Source organism: Nelumbo nucifera, chromosome 1 (genome assembly GCF_055504915.1).
Source record: "Nelumbo nucifera cultivar China Antique chromosome 1, China Antique-T2T, whole genome shotgun sequence".
NCBI classification, from domain to species: domain Eukaryota; kingdom Viridiplantae; phylum Streptophyta; class Magnoliopsida; order Proteales; family Nelumbonaceae; genus Nelumbo; species Nelumbo nucifera.
Genome location: NC_142649.1, coordinates 184,853,584 through 184,871,236, shown reverse-complemented (window position 1 = coordinate 184,871,236; position 17,653 = coordinate 184,853,584). Strand labels below are relative to the sequence as shown.

Below are 17,653 nucleotides of genomic sequence, written 5' to 3'. Positions count from 1 at the left end.
TTTACATTCAAATCATCTGCACTGCCATAGTTTTGCATCAGTACAGATTTATTTGCATTGCAACCAAATACAGCAAAGAACATTACAATGTTGATACTTTCCCGACTTCATGTCCACTCCAGGCCATGAAAGTTAAATCGGAATATTTTAATGGTATCATAATACTGTCAATGCTTGCAAACAGCAGTTGTTAAAACCCAATCACTGAGTTTAGATATTTAGAGAAGTACGAGTGAAAAATTTTCAAAATCTAAATGTATTGTCTTCCACTAGTGTTATGTAAGGAATGTGATCAGATTCAGTTTCTTTTGTTCATGAGTTTAACTAGCCTCTTGGATTTCCCTCATAATTAATCTTGAACTCTTTTCATTGCTTTGAGTATTAAATTTAAACCCCTTGCGGAGTTTAAATTTTGCAACTGATTTCGACAATTGATTTGACCAAATAGTGGCTTATCCCTGCTTGAAAGATCTGCACTCATTGTACAAATAAACATGTTTAGGATCAATTAAGCAACATGTGGAACAATATCTTAATATGCAAAATACACAAAGAAATCTCAATTGGATATGATTTCGTTGAGTTGAACAAAAGAAACCACGCCTTCAGTATAAAAGAGAGAGAAAATGAAAGAATTAACAGGAAAAAAACAAGAACCATTAGTTACAATTATTCACTCTCAATCAACACCCTCAAGCCACACTCTTTCCACCTCTTACAGTGATGTGAAGAATGCATCCTCTGCTATAACGTCAACTAGAAAAGAAGCTTGTAACCACCATACCTATTGTATCCCTTGGACAGTTTGGTGGGGGGGGGGGATGACAAACAGTCTAGAAGAAGGCTCCAATTAATGGCCATTGTCAGAAAAAAAGTTGAATTGGCTGTAACATGATAAATAAGCATCTGTGAAGGGCCTAGTTTGATGCAATGCCTCGTTTTTCAAGAGAAAATAACCACGAGGAGGGCCACAGTTTGGCAGAAGTCCAAAGTGAACTGTTGCCTGGTCTTGTCCTCTTTTCAAAACATGGTATAATCTTTTTTAATATACAGATTTCAAGTGCACACCTCAATAATGATCTCTACCACCAGTTATTCCAGAGTAGTTCCTGTTATGTTGAAACCACTACTTTCTATGAAGTTTGGGGTCCATCCATGATCCTACTTGTGCCATGTTTGTGGTGGAATCTGTGGCAGGATTTACCATTTCAGAGACTGTTACTAGGCCTCATCTTCTGTTCCTTGCCGTTTCCCATTTAAATGAAAGCATGAATATCCTTTCTATAATACAGATTTCAAATGTACTACTCAAATATCATCTCTTCCACTAGTTCTTCTAGAATGGCTTCTTCTATGTCAAAACCAATACTTTCTAAATCAGGTTTGAGATCCATCCATGCTCCTACTTTTGCCATGTCTTTCCCAATGATCTGATCTAATGTTTGTGGTGGCAGTTGTGGTAGGATATACCAATCTATGCCTTCCCAGACCTCACAAATAATATTTTTCCCCACAGGCACTGGACAGATACTAGGTTTGACAAATGAAACCCATGGAGAACATCCAAAATAACGCTCATACACCTCGATAAGAACTTCATTGATACAATCAAAGAGGAGCTTCCGGTTGCCACAATGTTGTGCAGAGATGATTTCTACTTCATCAATCAAGGAAGGATCAAGAAGTTGTTGTGGGGAATTCCACCTGAAGAATTCATCTGATCTCAAGCCAGAGGCTAACAACACTGCTCTTACATACTCAAAAGTAGACCTTTTTTCTTCCACGCAACTGCTCAAGTTGATTTCTGAACTTGAAGTTGTTAACACCAAATCCAAGGAATCTTGTTCTTGAAAATCAATTTGTAGTGGTTTGCTAGGTGGACTGGCTGCAGATGTTTAATTAAATTAAAACCAAATTAGGTTTAATGTAAAAGTAATTTGAGGGATAAGAAATAAATGTGAAATTCTTATGCTTCCTTGTAAAAGGCATACCAAACTGGGATGGAGTACTTGCAGGGCTGATAATATCTTCTAAAAATGGCTCAAGGACGGATACTGGACTTGCCCGTTCTACTCCATTATTGATTTCTTCCACATCTTCTACTTTCTTGATGCATGGAGAGCTTGACAATGGGGGGTTTAATGGAGGTGACATTAGCTTGCTCTCTTCAGGTGCCTCCTGGAAGAGAACAAAGCCAGCAGTGACACATAAATTCTAATTACGAGTTCAAGGAGCACCAATAAGTGACTACTATAGTTGATAAATACAAGATATAAGTATCTCCACAAGGAATAATAATTTACCAGTCTTGACTGTTCAGGAGATCCTTCTTCCTCACTAATTTTGGATGTGTCACTGTTTTGGTTGGTCCTGCTGATGGGCTTATTGCTACTTAGCTCAATGGGCTCATCCAGGGTGTTGCTTTGGTTGGCATCTACAGTATCAGTTACTTCTACAATAATCACATCATCTGCATAAACACACAAGTGTGAGCATGAGGACTACGAAAATGCTACTTATTTCTTACTATAAGCTGGAGGATAGAGAACATAGTACCTTTTGGACTCGGTGCTTCCTCAAAAGTACAGATGCCTTCCTGTATTGTGCTATCAGGAGTGAGCTCTTCTGGAACATATGAATTTGAATAAGAGACATGCATTGGGTTGTCAGGTTTACTGTCACCAGTGCATGGTAGAGTTTCTATATTCTTCTTCAATGGACTTAGACAGCTGACATTGTCTTGCTTAAGCTGGGGCATGCCCTCATCAACATTATCATAAGGGTAGAACTTCATATTATTATTTACAAAACTATTTACCCCATCTCTACCAGGACTGAATATTGGTGACAAGTTATTTTCAGGAATAAGCTCTTCTGGTACATCTGAATTGGAGTCAGAGATATGCATTGGGTTGTCAATACTGTCATCAGTGCATGGTAGAGTTTCTATATTCTTCCTCAATGGACTTAAGCAGCTGACATTATCTTGTTTAAGCTGGGGCGTGCCCTCATCAACATTATCATAAAGGGAGAACTTCATATTCTTATTTACAAAACTATTTACCCCCTCTCTACCAGGACTGAATATTGGTGACGAGTTATATTCAGGAAGAGAGAGAATCCTCCCCAATGTTTTTGGGACCTGCTTACTGAACAAATATTCATTTTCGTCCCCAGTGCTCAACATTTCCGCAAGATGTTTCTTAGCCTCAGTGTAGATGTTCGATTCTCTTTTTTTTGGATATTCAGCAGTCACCATGTTTAAACTTCCATGGCCATTAACACTGGTTGAAGCATCCCTGTCTTCAATTCTTAATTTACACTCTTTTGGCTTGCTCAACTTTTCTCCATTCTTGACATTCATGGAAATCTTTACGAACTTTTCGTCATGAAAATGGGGTTTACTTGGCAATTTCTTTCCAACTATTTCTTTTTCAGTTCCTTTGCCACAATCACCTGAATCCTGAGTCTTAGAAGGTGCATGTATGATACCACCTATTGGAATTCCAGCCAACTCCTTTCTTCTTTCTCCCATGGCATGCTTCAACTTTCTTTTTATTTCTGTAAGAGAAAAATGTGAAGTGGTTCCCATGCTCTGCCCTTGATTTTTCAAGCTATAAAGAGACTGTGGCATTGAGCTACAACTGGTCTCACTTTCACAAATTTGCATACCTGCTGCAGGCTTCAAAACGACAATTTTATTTGAAGCTAAAGGATTATCATCTCTCTTCAATGGGTTTCTGTCTTGAGATTTCTTCCTCCAAAAGAAACTATGCATATTCAGTTTCTGAATCTGTTTGTGAATGACAAGCTCTTCACATTGCCTTGACATGCCAGTTTCTTCTTCTGACAGATTCGCTTCTTCTAATGATTCAATTGGTCCAACTTTCTCTGCCTGAACATCTCGTACCTCTTGAATATGTTTCACCAACAGTGAGTTTGGATCCTGTAACAGTTTCAAAAACAATTCCTTGTTTATCTCTACAGCATCCATGAAATGCTTAGACTGGTGGGTTGTCCCATCTTCAATTAGTTGTTTCACATTAATGAACTTCTGATTTAGAAAGGCCTCAGTAAGTTCATTCAGCTTATCTTGAAGAATAGAATGCTTTTGAGTCAGCTGCATTTTAATCTCATCAAGCTGCTTCTGATTCTCAGATTTAGTATTCCCCTGAACATCACAAGGATCTCTTTTGTTGTCATGCAGCAGAGGTATTTCCAGGTGTTGATGGATCTGACTAAAGAACTCTTCCATCAGTGCGTCTAGGTTGATATTATCTAGAGATTCCTCCACTGAATTTGGATGACAAAGCTGATGATGTTCCGAGCTTACAGAGTCTTTCAACTCGTGGGCATGCATATCATAAGATTTATTGCAACTTCTTTTTCTTTGTTCTTGATGCTTCCCCTGGTGGTCCCTGCCTCCTGAATTGGATTGTATCTGTTCCACTGAAGCACTGACTATCTGTTTCTTTGGATATTGCTCATGGGACATCTCTTCTTCCATGAGTTTCTTTACACTTGTGATATCGCTATCAACTTCAACTTTCTTGCTTTTGTCAACATACTGAAAATTTTGAAATGGAAATACCATTTCATATATGCTAGTGATGTGGTACTTGCATTAAACAAACAAATTGAAGAACTATTGTATAGTAAGATGAAGGATGGATAGATTTATCAGTGCACGTGCAGGTAGTTTGAAAAGAAAATAGAATCAAAAGTAAGAAATAAAACAAAATAAAACAATCTATAAAAGAAAAAAAAAGAGGAAGCACAAGAGTGGGAAAGCATATGAGATGAGGAGTCAAACCAAAGAGCCAATACCCCGCCCTCTCTGGAAAGATTTTTTTTGGGCTATAACATAAGAAAGATATCGATAAATAACAAACATTATGGTAATATTTCCCCCACATTTTCTGAGTATGGCCCTTGAAGGAGTTTAGAAGGACATCTAGAAAAAGTTGCAGCTTTTCCTCATTACTTGTATTCTATAATAAAGATAAGGCCTGGCCTTTGGTTATCTTTTAACTGCCACATGTCTATCTATGAACACTTTTTTACAACAAAAAAATAAAAAGAAAAGAAAAAAAAGCTTGTTCAGACTTCAATGGCAGCCAACATTTTGCAATCAGAATTATGCTTCATTATATAGCCTATGAAAGCTTCTCTAGAAGGTGGAAAATATATGAAAATCCAGAAAACTCGAAATGTAAGTCTAAATATAAATATATTATAATATAAAGCATAATATTAATGGACTGTAGTATAAAGTATTGTAGTGAGAATTGGATGAATGGGCCATAGTGTTCTTTATTTCTTTTAAGAAGTATTTAAAAGTTATGTTTCTTAGTTATGGGCCTTCTTTTATTTTTTTTAATTATTACTTTAGTGCTGGACTCCCCATTAAGGGCATCCAAGTAATTGAACTCAGACTTAGAATTATTAATAAAAGTGATGAAAGGGGGGGCTAGAGAGAGAGAGAGGTTCAAATTCTTCTTTTCTCTCTTCCCTTTTTTTCTTCTTATACAACCTTGCTGAAACTTCTTTTTCTTTCTCTCTTTTCTTCTTTTCTTGCATTATCTGAATTACTGTAAGTGTAATTTTCAACTTGGTATCAGAGCGGGTTCTCATTTTTGATTTTTCTCCTTTCTTTGTCCATACATAGTGTGTATAGAGAACTGATTGGTTGATCAATCAGCTACTTATGCAGCCCAGTTAGGAAGGTTTTTGGAGAGTTCTGTGGAGGTTTTTCATCCTTAGTTGAAGCCCAAGGCAGGTTCTTGGAGATTTTTCCCAAAAACCCTATATAACTGGAGAAACCTTGTTACAGGTCGTAGAGACAATTTGAACCAGGCACTTGGGGATCAAGGGTAAGCTTTTTGATTTCTATTAGGGGCAGTTTTGGTTGGATTGAATCCTGGAACCTCTGGAAGGGGCAGTTGAAGTTTCTCTCTTTCTCCCCATCCCGTAGGACCCTATGAAACCCTAATTTTGGGGGGTTGAAAGGTTGTTCTTTGCTTAGAACAGTAAATCTAGCCTAGTAAAGCCCTAATTTGATTTTTGTTTGCATCCAATTTACTCAATGGAGCAAATTGGAGGAGAGACCAAATATTCCACAGATTCCGGGTTTGGACATGGGGGTCAGTGGAGAATCTTTTTGGGTCTGTGACTACTGTGAAGCTAGATAGGACCAATTACTTAGCTTGGTCTCAATCTATTAAGATACATGTGTGTAGTAGAGGAAAATGGGGTTATATTACCGGGAGCAAGAAGAAACCAGAGGACGATGATCCTACCTGTGAAAGGTGGATGTAGGAAAACTACATAGCAGTGGGTTGGTTAGTGAATTCTATGCAACCACACATTAGTCAACATTACCTGTGGATGGAAACTGCAAAAGAAGTGTGGGATAGTGTTATAGAAACCTATTCCCAAAAGCTTAATGTTGTTCGGGCCTACAAATTGAAGCATGATGTGAATAATCTTAGATAGGGGAGAAGACCTTAGCAGTCTACTTCTCTATGCTGAAATCTCTTTGGCAAGAGATTGATCTGATGGAGACTGTTGTTTGGGGTTCTACAAAGGATGTAGAAACATATAGGAGGGTTGGTGGAGAGAAATTGAGTCATTGAGTTCCCCACTGGACTCAACTCGGAGTATGATATTGTGAGGTAGAATGTTTTAGCAAAGGATGAGGTGACTTGATTTCAGGCATATGCTATGGTGAGTAGTGAGGAGAGCAGAAGACAGGTTCGGTCTATTAAGACACAGGTTGATCACTATACTAATGCTGGGATGAAGCCGAAGGTTAGCACTAGGAAGAAAGATGTTATCTGTGAATACTACAAAGAAGCCTAAACACACTAAAGACACATGTTGGAAGCTGCATCCAGAGCTCGTTCCTGCCAGATTCAAGAAAGAAAATGGTGGAAAAAGGGTTGAAACTAGAAAAGGTGGAAATGCAAATGTAGCCACCTCTTCACAAGGTGAACAAGGAAAGGGTGGAGAGAAGTCAGTGGGAGAACAACTTGCAACTGCCCGAGCTGAATATGAGAAGTATGGCCAAATCATCAGTCACTTGGAGTCCACTGCTACAACTCCTTCAGAGATTGTTCCTTCCTCTACATATGCCCACTCAGGTATTCGTGCCACTACACATCATGCTTCCGTCTTAGGTACTCACAAAATCCCTTGGATAATTGATTCTAGTGCTTCTGACCATATGACCATTGTTTCACAGTTATTCACCTCTTACCAACTTCTTCTGGCCAGGATAAGATATCCCTTACTGATGGCTCCCTAGCCCCTATCATGGGAAAGGGAGACATTAAGACCTCTAATGCCCTGACCTTATCATCTGTTCTTCATGCAACTAAACTTAATACCAATTTTCTTTTAGTTAGTAAATTAACTAAATCCCTAAATTGCAGTGTGACCTTTTTTTCCTTCATATTGTATTTTTCAAGACATGGAATCTTAGAAGGTGATTGGGAGTGGCCATGAGGCGAATGTGATCTATTTGTTAGACATGCCTGAGCAGAGCCAAGTACAACCTAAGAGAACTGCATTTGTTTCAGAGTCCACTGGTCGTATTATGTTATGTCATAATCGTTTGGGTCATTTGTCCTTCTCTTCATTAAGTCAGTTGTTTCCAGAGTTATTTAAAGGAATTAGCCTATAGAGTCTTCATTGAGTCTTGTGAGTTCTCAAGGCATTGTAAGAGCACTTACCCTTCAAGTAATTAAAGATCAACTATTCCTTTTAATATTGTTCACTCTGATGTGTGGGGGCCTTGCCATTTACCATGTATGGGTGGGTATAAATATTTCAACCTGCTTATTGATGATTTTTCACGATATACTTGGATTTACCTTATGCGTTCTCGGGCTGAAGTGCCTAAACTTATGCAACAGTTCCACGAACACATACACTCAGTTTAATACCCGCATCAAAATATTCCAGTTAGACAATGCTAAGGAATGTTTTGAGAAGGACCTTACCTCCTATATTGAGAAGTTTGGGGTTATTCATCAGAGCTCTTGTGCCTGCACTCCACAACAAAATGGAGTAGAGGAGAGGAAAAACAGACACATTGTGGAAGTTGCAAGGAGTATTCTTTTTTCTACCTATGTTCCTGTGAAGTTTTGGGGTGATGCAGTTTTAACAACTACCTATCTTATTAATCGCATGCCTTCTCAAGTCTCGGGGTTAAAATCTCCTTTTGAAGTCCTCTTTCCTGATGTTGAGATTTTCTCTATTCCTTTGAAGGTCTTTGGTTGCACTTGTTAGTCCACATTCCCAATTCCAAAAGACACAAGTTTGACCCCAAGGCTCAGAAGTGTATCTTCCTTGGTTATGCCTCCACATAGAAAGGGTACTGTTGTTTTGATCCCATTAGTGGCACCCGATTTGTTTCCATGGATGTCACTTTTGTAGAGTCAGTTCCTTTTTATAGCCATCCTTTTGAGGGGGAGAGATCTCTCAAGTTGTTTTCTTCATCCCTTCCTTTGCCAACTCCATTTGAGTCTTGTGTTGAGCCCTCCACAGTTACCCCCATTCCCATGGAGGGATCCTCTCCTTTAAGGTCTTCCACTCCTACTCCTCCCCCTCCTCCTACTAGTCCTCCATTTGTTTCCACTCATCCTATTCTCTAGAGGAGGTACCAGCAGCAAAGGCTAAGGCAAACACAGGTTGATTCCACACCTCCAGTTGAGTCTCAGGCTCTCCCAATTACTGAAGAGAGGACATGTCCATCACCTCCTCCATCTGCATCCTCGTTTCCAGACCTTGACCTACCCATTGCTTTGAGAAAAGGTAAGAGGAAATGTACATCTCATTGTATTTCCAAACACCTTTCCTATAGCTTGTTGTCCCCATCCTACTATGCCTTTCTAGCCTCTATTTCCTCTCAATCCATCCCAAAGTATGTTTCAGAAGCCTTAGCCACACTAGATTGGAGGGATGCTATGAGTACTGAAATAGAAGCCCTTCATAAAAACAATACCTAGGATATTGTTGACTTGCCAGCTGGGAAGGAACCTGTTGGGTGCAAGTGGGTTTTTACTATCAAGTATCGTGTAGATGGGTCAATTGAGAGGTATAAGGCTCGACTTGTTGCCAAGGGATATACCCAGGTATATGGGATAGATTACACTGAGACCTTTTTCTCTAGTTGCTAAGATGACTTCAGTGAGAGTTCTTTTATCCTTAGCAGTGAACTATGATTGGCCTCTATATCAATTTGATGTTAAGAGTGCATTCCTGAATGGTGATCTCACTGAAAAGGTATATATGTCTCACTGAAGAGGTATATATGTCCCTTCCGCCTGGTATATATGGCAAGGAAATGCAGGGTAAGGTGTGTAGATTGAAGAAATCACTTTTTGGCCTGAAACAATCTCCATGTGCTTGGTTTGATAGGTTCAGGGCTACTCTTGTTCAGTTCGGCTATATTCAGACTCAATCAGACCATACCCTCTTTGTTAAGAGAAAAGGCACTTTGGCGACATTTCTTATAGTTTATGTAGATGATATTGTGGTTACTGGCAGTGATACAGAAGAAGTTAGTGCTCTCAGGAAGGTATTTTCTAGGCATTGAGGTTTCTAGGTCCAAGGAAGGTATCTTTATTTCTCAACAGAAGTATATTCTAGACCTTCTTACTGAGACAGGAAAACTTGGTGCTAAACCTGCCTCTACCCCTATTGATGTGAATCATAAACTCTCATCTAATGATGGAGAACTTTTAGATGGCAGGGGAGTGTTTCAGAGATTACTAGGGAAACTTCTTTATCTATGTATGACTCGTCCAGACATTTCATATGCTGTGAGTGTCACCAGCCAGTTCATGCATGCTCCTAGAGATGCACATATGGCTGCTGCAGAAAGGGTGTTATGCTACCTTAAGGGAACCCCTGGGAAGGGTATATTATTTGCTAAACCTGGACACATGAAGGTAGAAGCATACATAGATGCTGATTGGGCAGAAAATGTGGATGATAGGAAATCCACATCAGGATGTTGTGCTATGGTAGCCGGAAATATTGTTTCCTGGAGAAGCAAAAAGCAATCAGTGGTTGTTAGATCTTCAGTTGAGGCAGAGTACAGAGCTATGGCCCATGGTGTTTCTAAGTAGTTATGGCTTAGATCTCTCCTTAATGAGATGGGTGTTTCATGTGACGAGCCACTGATGTTGTATTGTGATAAACAAGCTGCTATTAACATTGCTCACGACCCAGTTCAGCATGATAGAACTAAGTACATTGAGGTAGACAGACACTTTATATGGGAGAGAGTGGCTTCAAGAGAGGTGTGCCTACCTTTCATTGCATCAGAAGAGCAACTAGCAGATTTTCTAACTAAGGGAGTTCTAAAGGCAAAGCTTCAACATTATGTAAGCAAATTGGGCATGATTGACATCTATGCTTAGCTTGAGGGGGAGTGTAGTGAGAATGGGCCGAATGGGCTTTAGTGTTCTTTATTTCTTTTAGGTAGTATTTAAAAGTTATATTTCTTAGTTATGGGCTGAATGCTCAGCTTGACTGTCAGATGACAGCAGAACAACATCACTAGACATAGGGAATCACATTTGTTAAAGCAAGCTCTATTCTTTCTTCCCCTCTAATACACCTTTAATTGCTTATTAGAGGAAATAATAGTTTGATTCCTTGGACATAGATGTGAAAAATAAACATTGGGAGTCTATTGAATTTACTTCCATTTTATCCTTAATAGCATAATATGCTATCTGAAGGTTAAAAAATGAATGAAAAACAGGAGGATTTAAGCTTTAAAGTAATATTACATGATATTTATTTGTCCAAACACATAGATTCTACTAGCAGCCAATTTACATTTTTTTTTTCATTTTTCTTCCCTTCTATCTTTTATTTTAAATCCTGTTTCACTTTCTTATATTTTCTTGGAAGCCAAAACAAGACAAATGATGCAAAATATGCATTTAATTGGATTAGACAAGTTGTCAACCCTTACATTAGTGCCTTTACATTTTCCATCATAATCTAGCAAGTTCTGTTTATTCCTTGAATATCCAGCACCTGCAGAAGGGAGGAAAAAAAATCAGCTTTGGCATGTGAAATAGAATTGTTGAAGGACATAAAACAAATTTGCATATAACAGATAGTAATGCTGCAGTATGGACTAGCTTAACCATTGAAGATACACTATTTTTTTTTTCTTTTCAATATTTAGCATATGACACTCTACTATGGAGGCTTAATGCAATTGCTGAAGACTGACAAACCAATAGGTGATTAAGGTGTCATACCGGTTATCACCTTTTCCAAGACCATTAAAAACAAGCTATTTTTATGCCATTTGGTCTTAAAGATGCTATAGCAAACAGCTTGCAGATGTCAATGTAGAAATGCATTTCAACAAGGTGGACTAAATTCTTTGGGAGGGCATTCAATTGGCTCCAGAAGAGGGGAAAGAGATCTATGGTGTTTTCTATTCCCAGTGTGAAGGCAATACCATTGATACAAAAAATGTATGAATAGTTATGAAAAGAGTACCACAGACTCCAAGACATATAGTGCCAATAATTGTATACAAAATTTATGCATGTTTCTTACCAACAGTGTTTCTGCCCCCACGCTTCCGATCTGATAGAAGTTTTCGAGTAAAACGACCTTGGTTGAAGTGAAAAATACTAATCAAACCCCACATACAACCAGATTGGTCCTTTTCACGTCGAGCAGGGCATCTCTGTGATCTCTTTGCCATAGTGAATGAAAATCACTCAACTCCACTACCTGAAGACTGAAGTTAAGCCAAACCAACCTTTCTAACCTGAGTACATCAAACCTAATGAAGAGAAAACAGGGATACCCAATTAAGAAGATGAGTGATTTGTATTGAAAGAAAATATATTTTTCCAACATTAAAAAATTCCAATATACATGATATAGTTATTTGTTAAAGCATTGCTAAAGCATAAATACAATAAAAGGAACAAATGCAGAAAATAACATCCTGCATAACCAAAAACTTAAAAACAGTTAAAGATTCCAAACAAAATATCGAATAATATGATTATGGGAGCTTGCTAATAATCCAGAGAAACTGAAGTTATCTATAGTTAATACATCAAATTCAAGAATGGATCCCTATCTTTGCTGAATAAGACCAAAGTCCAGAATAAAATCAGAGAAGATAGACAAGAAATTGGTGCATTTTAGACACTGCTGACTGATTTAGATTAGAAGGAAACAAAGAAGTATGAAAAGTAAATAAGATATGCATGTCATCTGAGAACCCTCTCCCCCCAATTTGTGTACACTCACATACTTTATTGGCTAGTTTCCACTTTCTAGTAGCCATTGTTCCTTGAAAGTGACCAAACACAGTTTTTGTTTCTGAGATGACAATTCTGAATGATAAAAAACTTACGTGTATCTGAGAACTTTCCCATCCATATCAGTCTCACAGAACTGCAAAAAGAAGGGAGAAAGATCCTAACCTGAAACAATAATCCTCTATTTTTGGGGATAAAGGAACTAATTTTTCTATTCAGCTTTCAACCTAGAGCCTCCAACTAACAAAAAATTTCTTTGCAATTATCTCTTTAATTATCTACCTGGTCAATCATTTCCAGAATAAACAAGGAACATTGGCAAATGAACAATTCAATGTCTTAATTCACAACAAACCCAGATAAAATGAATCTGAACAAAACTGGAATTTTTAATACCCAAAAAAAAAGGTCAGAAGGTGTTAGATCAGTTCTAACCTGCCTCACTGAGAGCATCAGTCCTATTATAGTTCTCTGAATGAAAAAAGATTACAATGTTCACATTTCCATAAGCACCCCCTGTGATTGAGTCAAATTTATTTTCCTCTCTGGGTAAGATGGGCTTGAGCTTATGAACTCAATGTAGTGAGCCACAGTCCTAACCATCACTTAACAATGCTAGATCCATTTGAGAATTCTTTTGAAATGAATGCTAGTTATCTTCCTGACTATGAGTTAGTCTGTTAGAGTAAATACACATTCATGCGAGTAACTCAGTCACCGAGACACAACAACTCAGGAAGAAACAATGAGATTAAGAAAGCACAGAACAACATTTTTATATTGCTTTTATTTAGTAACAAAGAAAAAAAATAGGTACCTGAAATTCTGATCATTGGTTTCAGGCGGGTGAAGGAAAAAAAAAAGAAGAGGGAGCTCCAGTGGGAGAGGGAGATATCTCTGAAGGAAGAAGAAAACCAAATTTCAATTTCAAACTGCTAGCTTTCCAAGGAGGCAAAGCAAAGGATTCCAGCTGCTTTCATTTAGTAGAAAAGAAAAGGAATAGAAACCTTCCTTTTCTTTTTTCCGCTTTAATTAAGCATCTTCCAGTGAAGACTCATGAAACTTTTGGTAATACGCGTTTTCTCTGATTGAAAGACCAATTCAGAATTCAGATTGGGGGGAATACCTCAACAGTTCGTTCACGCAAACTTCAATGGTAAATCAAAAGATAGATTAACACAGAAACTACGAGCTTAGAAGGGCTGACGGCTTATAGTCTTGGACTGTAAAATCCGAAATTTAACCATCATTAGAGAAAGTTTCCACAAGAAAAGCATTCTCTTCCAAACCAAAACCAATTCCAAATTCTTCGTCCTCTCTACATTTTCAGGACAATGGTATCAGGAAACCAATTTCAACCACTAAATTCTTACTCCTTCAATAATAAGCTTTCTCCTTTTTCCCCATTCCAGGCTAAAATCTCAAACTTATGCTACAGAAGATCCTCCCAGGCTCCCAAAGCACCAAAGTACAAGCATTTCTTTCCAGAATTAATAAAAAAGAAAGAGAAAAAGAAAGCCCAATTCAGTCTTCTACACATTCAGAACCTCCGAACTCCAGTTCCCCTCCACATCTCTCTCCTCTTCCACCTCCATCGTTTTTTCTCAATTTCGGAGCCTCTGCCACTACAAACTAAAAAAGAATAGAAACCCCAGAACCAAAACTTGCTTTTTGATATAATAAAAAACCTTTTCGTGTTGGTTCACCAACCAAAAAACAGAAACCCAGGACAAAGACTAACTAATTTATAACTTTCTTTATGGATTAGTTCAGGTAGCCACCATTAAAGACTGTAGAAAGTGGGAGAGCAGCAGAGGAGGAAGAAGAAGAAGAAGTGGGGAGATAAAGAAAGAAAAAAAAGGAGCCAAGAAGAATTGTTGCCACTGCGCTTTATGATGTTGCGTGGTGGGAGCAGACTTCATTAATATGACACTTGGGATGATGACATTAGCAATCAAAAGCCCCCACTTCCTCTGCATCACCTTAGCTTGCTTTTGAAGAAAAGTTGGGTATTTTTTTCCATTTTCTTCTCTGCAATTCCACGTTCAACCTGCATCGATTTCTAGGTCTCTTCTTTCACCCTCTTGCTGTGTGGTGTCTGCTCAGTGAACATGGACTCTCTCCTACGTTTATATTATATATGTAGTTGTACATCCAAGGAAGGATACAGGGAGAGGGGCAAATCCGTAATATGAGAAACCCATTGGCAAATGAGCCAAGCAAAAGGTCGTTAATGTCTGTTTCTATCAACCAGACCAGACATTGTTCTTGTACTTTTTCTGTAACTTCATTTATCGTATATTACATCGGACGGCTACAACCTTCAGAATAGTCAATATTTGGACAGTTGTGAACTTGTGATAATCAAAAAAGAAAAAAAAAACTTTTCCTTCTGGAATCCGAATTAGCTGCATTTGATGGCCGCATCACAATAATAACACCCCACGTCAGCCATACACGAAAGGTGAGAGATTAGAGCAAGTAATTGTGGGCCACGTACACTTGATGAATGACGTGAGACGTTATTATTGGTTAAACAGCCAGCAATACAGCCATCAAGTGCGGCTAATTTCGGTTGGGCTGATACTATTACTGGGTCTTAGGGTTAGGGCCCAATTCAATAAATTTAAAACTGAATGAAGAAAACAAAATCCGATGAAGAAGACAATGAAAATATATCCTTTTCTATAGATTAACTTCTCGGAGGTGCATTCTTTTGGTCGTCTTCGTCTCACATTAGTTCAGAAAGAAAATGACAAATATACCCTTGAGTGGAAAACTTTCATAAACCAGTGTAGGCCAATAACAACCGTCCAGGCAGCAGGGAGGGGGATCCAGCCCAGAGCCCACTATGAAAATGAGTCCTCCCCATCAGAAGAAAAAAAAGAAAAAATGAACCCGATGATTCTTGACGGTGGAGCTATAAAAGCTCGACGAAAATACACCCAACCCAAGACAGCACACCTTCAAGCTGATATTTGGTGCAGATGCCATTATAAGTGGGACCCATTGGGTTATGGTCTTATGGGCCCTGACCCAACACGTGGCAACTTGGGCCCCATGACCCAAAACCCTCCCTCATAAAAAAAAAAAAAGCCCTCTTTTGCAGAGAAGGGCCCTGATCCAACTACATGATTCTATTGCTAAGATTTTTTTTTTCTTTTTTCTTTTTTTTTTAAATTTGAAGGACCCCTTTTGGAGGGGAGGACCGGAGGATCACGTTCCAGAAAATTTGATGGCGTGCCTCTCCGAGACACCAATGCTGTCGGCCATGCATGTTTGAGGCGGTTAGGGTTGAAAGCAAAGTGGGCTGGGCCCCCACAACCATAAAGATTTTAAAAATAAAAAGAAAGGAAAGAAGTTAGGACCACACGCATTACCAACTCTGATGGGTGTGGGATCCATTATCTCATTTATCTGATCAGAAGAAAAGGATTGGGTGGGCCCTCAGGCCTCAGAATTGGAGCCGATGACAATAACAATCCTCCTCACTATCCTTTGTATTATGTGTTTAGATAGAGAAATTAGAACCCTTAACTCCCCAACAACGACTAATAAACTGATAATACACTTAACAAGATGACTAGCTGCCGGAGCCACCGGGAAATGAGGCAGAGGGCCTGAGGGCTGAGTCTTTACATGAAAGTAAAGCAGCTTCTCGTTCTCGAGTCTATGAACCTTCACTGATGCTTCACCTCGTTGCCGTGGAGGGAGCATTGGAGTCTAATTTGGTGATGGGAATTGGCAGCTACTGGCATTACTTTGTGAGTAAGTTGAGATATTAATATTAGGGTAGAGCTTAAGTTAACAACAGATAGAGATAGACTAGGATGTTTCTTGTTGTCTCACCTCACCCTTGCAAATGGGTTGAGTATTTGGAGCTTTGTAGAGATGGTCTCGTAAGTTTCTTAATGTCTTTGCTAAAAAATTTGGCATCTCTCAGTCTCAGTTAAAATGGCCCACCCCATCAAAATTGGCAAATGAGGTGCTAATGTCCTTATCTCCCCCAACTAATCCAACTTAATTAAATAACCTACACCTTTATCTTGATAAATCCCAATTACTTTCTAGTTTCTACTCTGCCCATATAAAAAAAAAAAAAAAAACTTTTTCCCAGAGAAAGAGAGAGAGATGCTTGGAGCCCAAAATAATACAAAAGAGGTAAGGTGGGGGTGGTTGGCTGAGAAATATTAACAGGATCAAATAAATGCAATCAATTCTAATGTAATTATTCAGTTTCATTACAACTAGCTTTGATCCAGTAATGGGCCTCTTTCACCAACCCCCCATTCAGCTCCTCAAGGAAATAATGAAGGTGGGTTTTCATCCCAGGTCAGTGGGAGCTACATCTCAGCTGACACCTTCACTCTAACCACCTCAAAGAGTGCTCAGATGGGCAAAACTGAATGGGGGCTTAAACCTAAAACACCACAAACACGTTGTAGACCAATCTGGTTAAAGGGTTAGTTAGAGGACAAGCTCTGTCTTAACTGCCAGTTTGGTACAGCCATGTTAACTAGCTACATTGACTAAGAATCTTAATTACTACAATTACTGAAGAAATAGAGAGAGGACACTATGTAAATACTCTGGTACCAGGGATCAGATTCTTAGATTATGCTATTAGATTATAGTATTAATTTGGTGGTTAGGATGTAGCTAGCTAGGGATTGCAGCAAAGGGTGTCACAGGTTTGACTATTAAAGATTAATGGAATTAATCTTCAAAGCTTGTGACCAAACCAAACTTAAATTGTTGATTTACTAATTCTTCACGGCTTCAGCTTCTCTTTTTCTACTCCGTTTGATGGTCGGTAGGAAGAGGCAATTGTGCAAAGATTTTCAATATTCCTATCCCCCTTTTTCTTTGACGTTTGGATGCTATCTTTTTTGACACCTAAAAGTGTTAAAAAGCTCCGTGAGCCCTTATCCATTATATGAAAGAAATAAAAGGCTCTCTCTAGTTACGTGCAACAAGGCAATGAAGACTATATCCATCAAAAAAGAAAAAAAAAAGAGTAATGGAGATTGTGTAATATCTACTTTTATCTCTATCAATATTGATGAGCTGAATGACTTTAGAGAGAGTGGGTTCCAGGGTTCCATGAGAAATGAAATGGGTTTCTAATAAGAAGAAGAAAAGTTTGTGCTTTACTGAAATGGGTTGGCAGATCTTGGGTCCTTTAAATGAAGTCAAGGATTTATGTCATTTTACACCACATCGCCAACTAAATGTGAGCCAATTGTTAAACCACTTAGCCATCTGAATGTGATAACAAATCAACACAGTAGAGAAGCCATCAGGCTGACTTGGAACTCATCTGATAGCCAAAGTCA

At 38.6% G+C, this 17,653-nt stretch overlaps 1 protein-coding gene across 2 annotated transcripts; it reads right to left on the bottom strand.

The window, feature by feature from the left end:
- Nucleotides 1–538: 538 nt before the first annotated feature.
- Nucleotides 539–14,522, bottom strand: LOC104596048 (uncharacterized). 2 transcript variants are annotated; one of them, XM_010257047.3, is made up of 7 exons: nt 13,135–14,522; nt 11,596–11,827; nt 10,994–11,058; nt 2,557–4,567; nt 2,304–2,470; nt 1,992–2,178; nt 539–1,885 (listed from the first exon to the last, which is right to left on the bottom strand). In XM_010257047.3, exons 2-7 carry the CDS (start codon nt 11,744–11,746, stop codon nt 1,305–1,307), a joined length of 3,162 nt encoding a protein of 1,053 aa, XP_010255349.1. In that variant the 5' UTR covers nt 11,747–11,827; nt 13,135–14,522; the 3' UTR covers nt 539–1,304. The 2 variants fall into 2 exon arrangements, with proteins under 2 accessions (XP_010255349.1, XP_088751704.1); XM_088895578.1 differs by lacking the exon at nt 13,135–14,522 and having other exon boundaries at nt 11,596–12,562.
- Nucleotides 14,523–17,653: the final 3,131 nt, after the last annotated feature.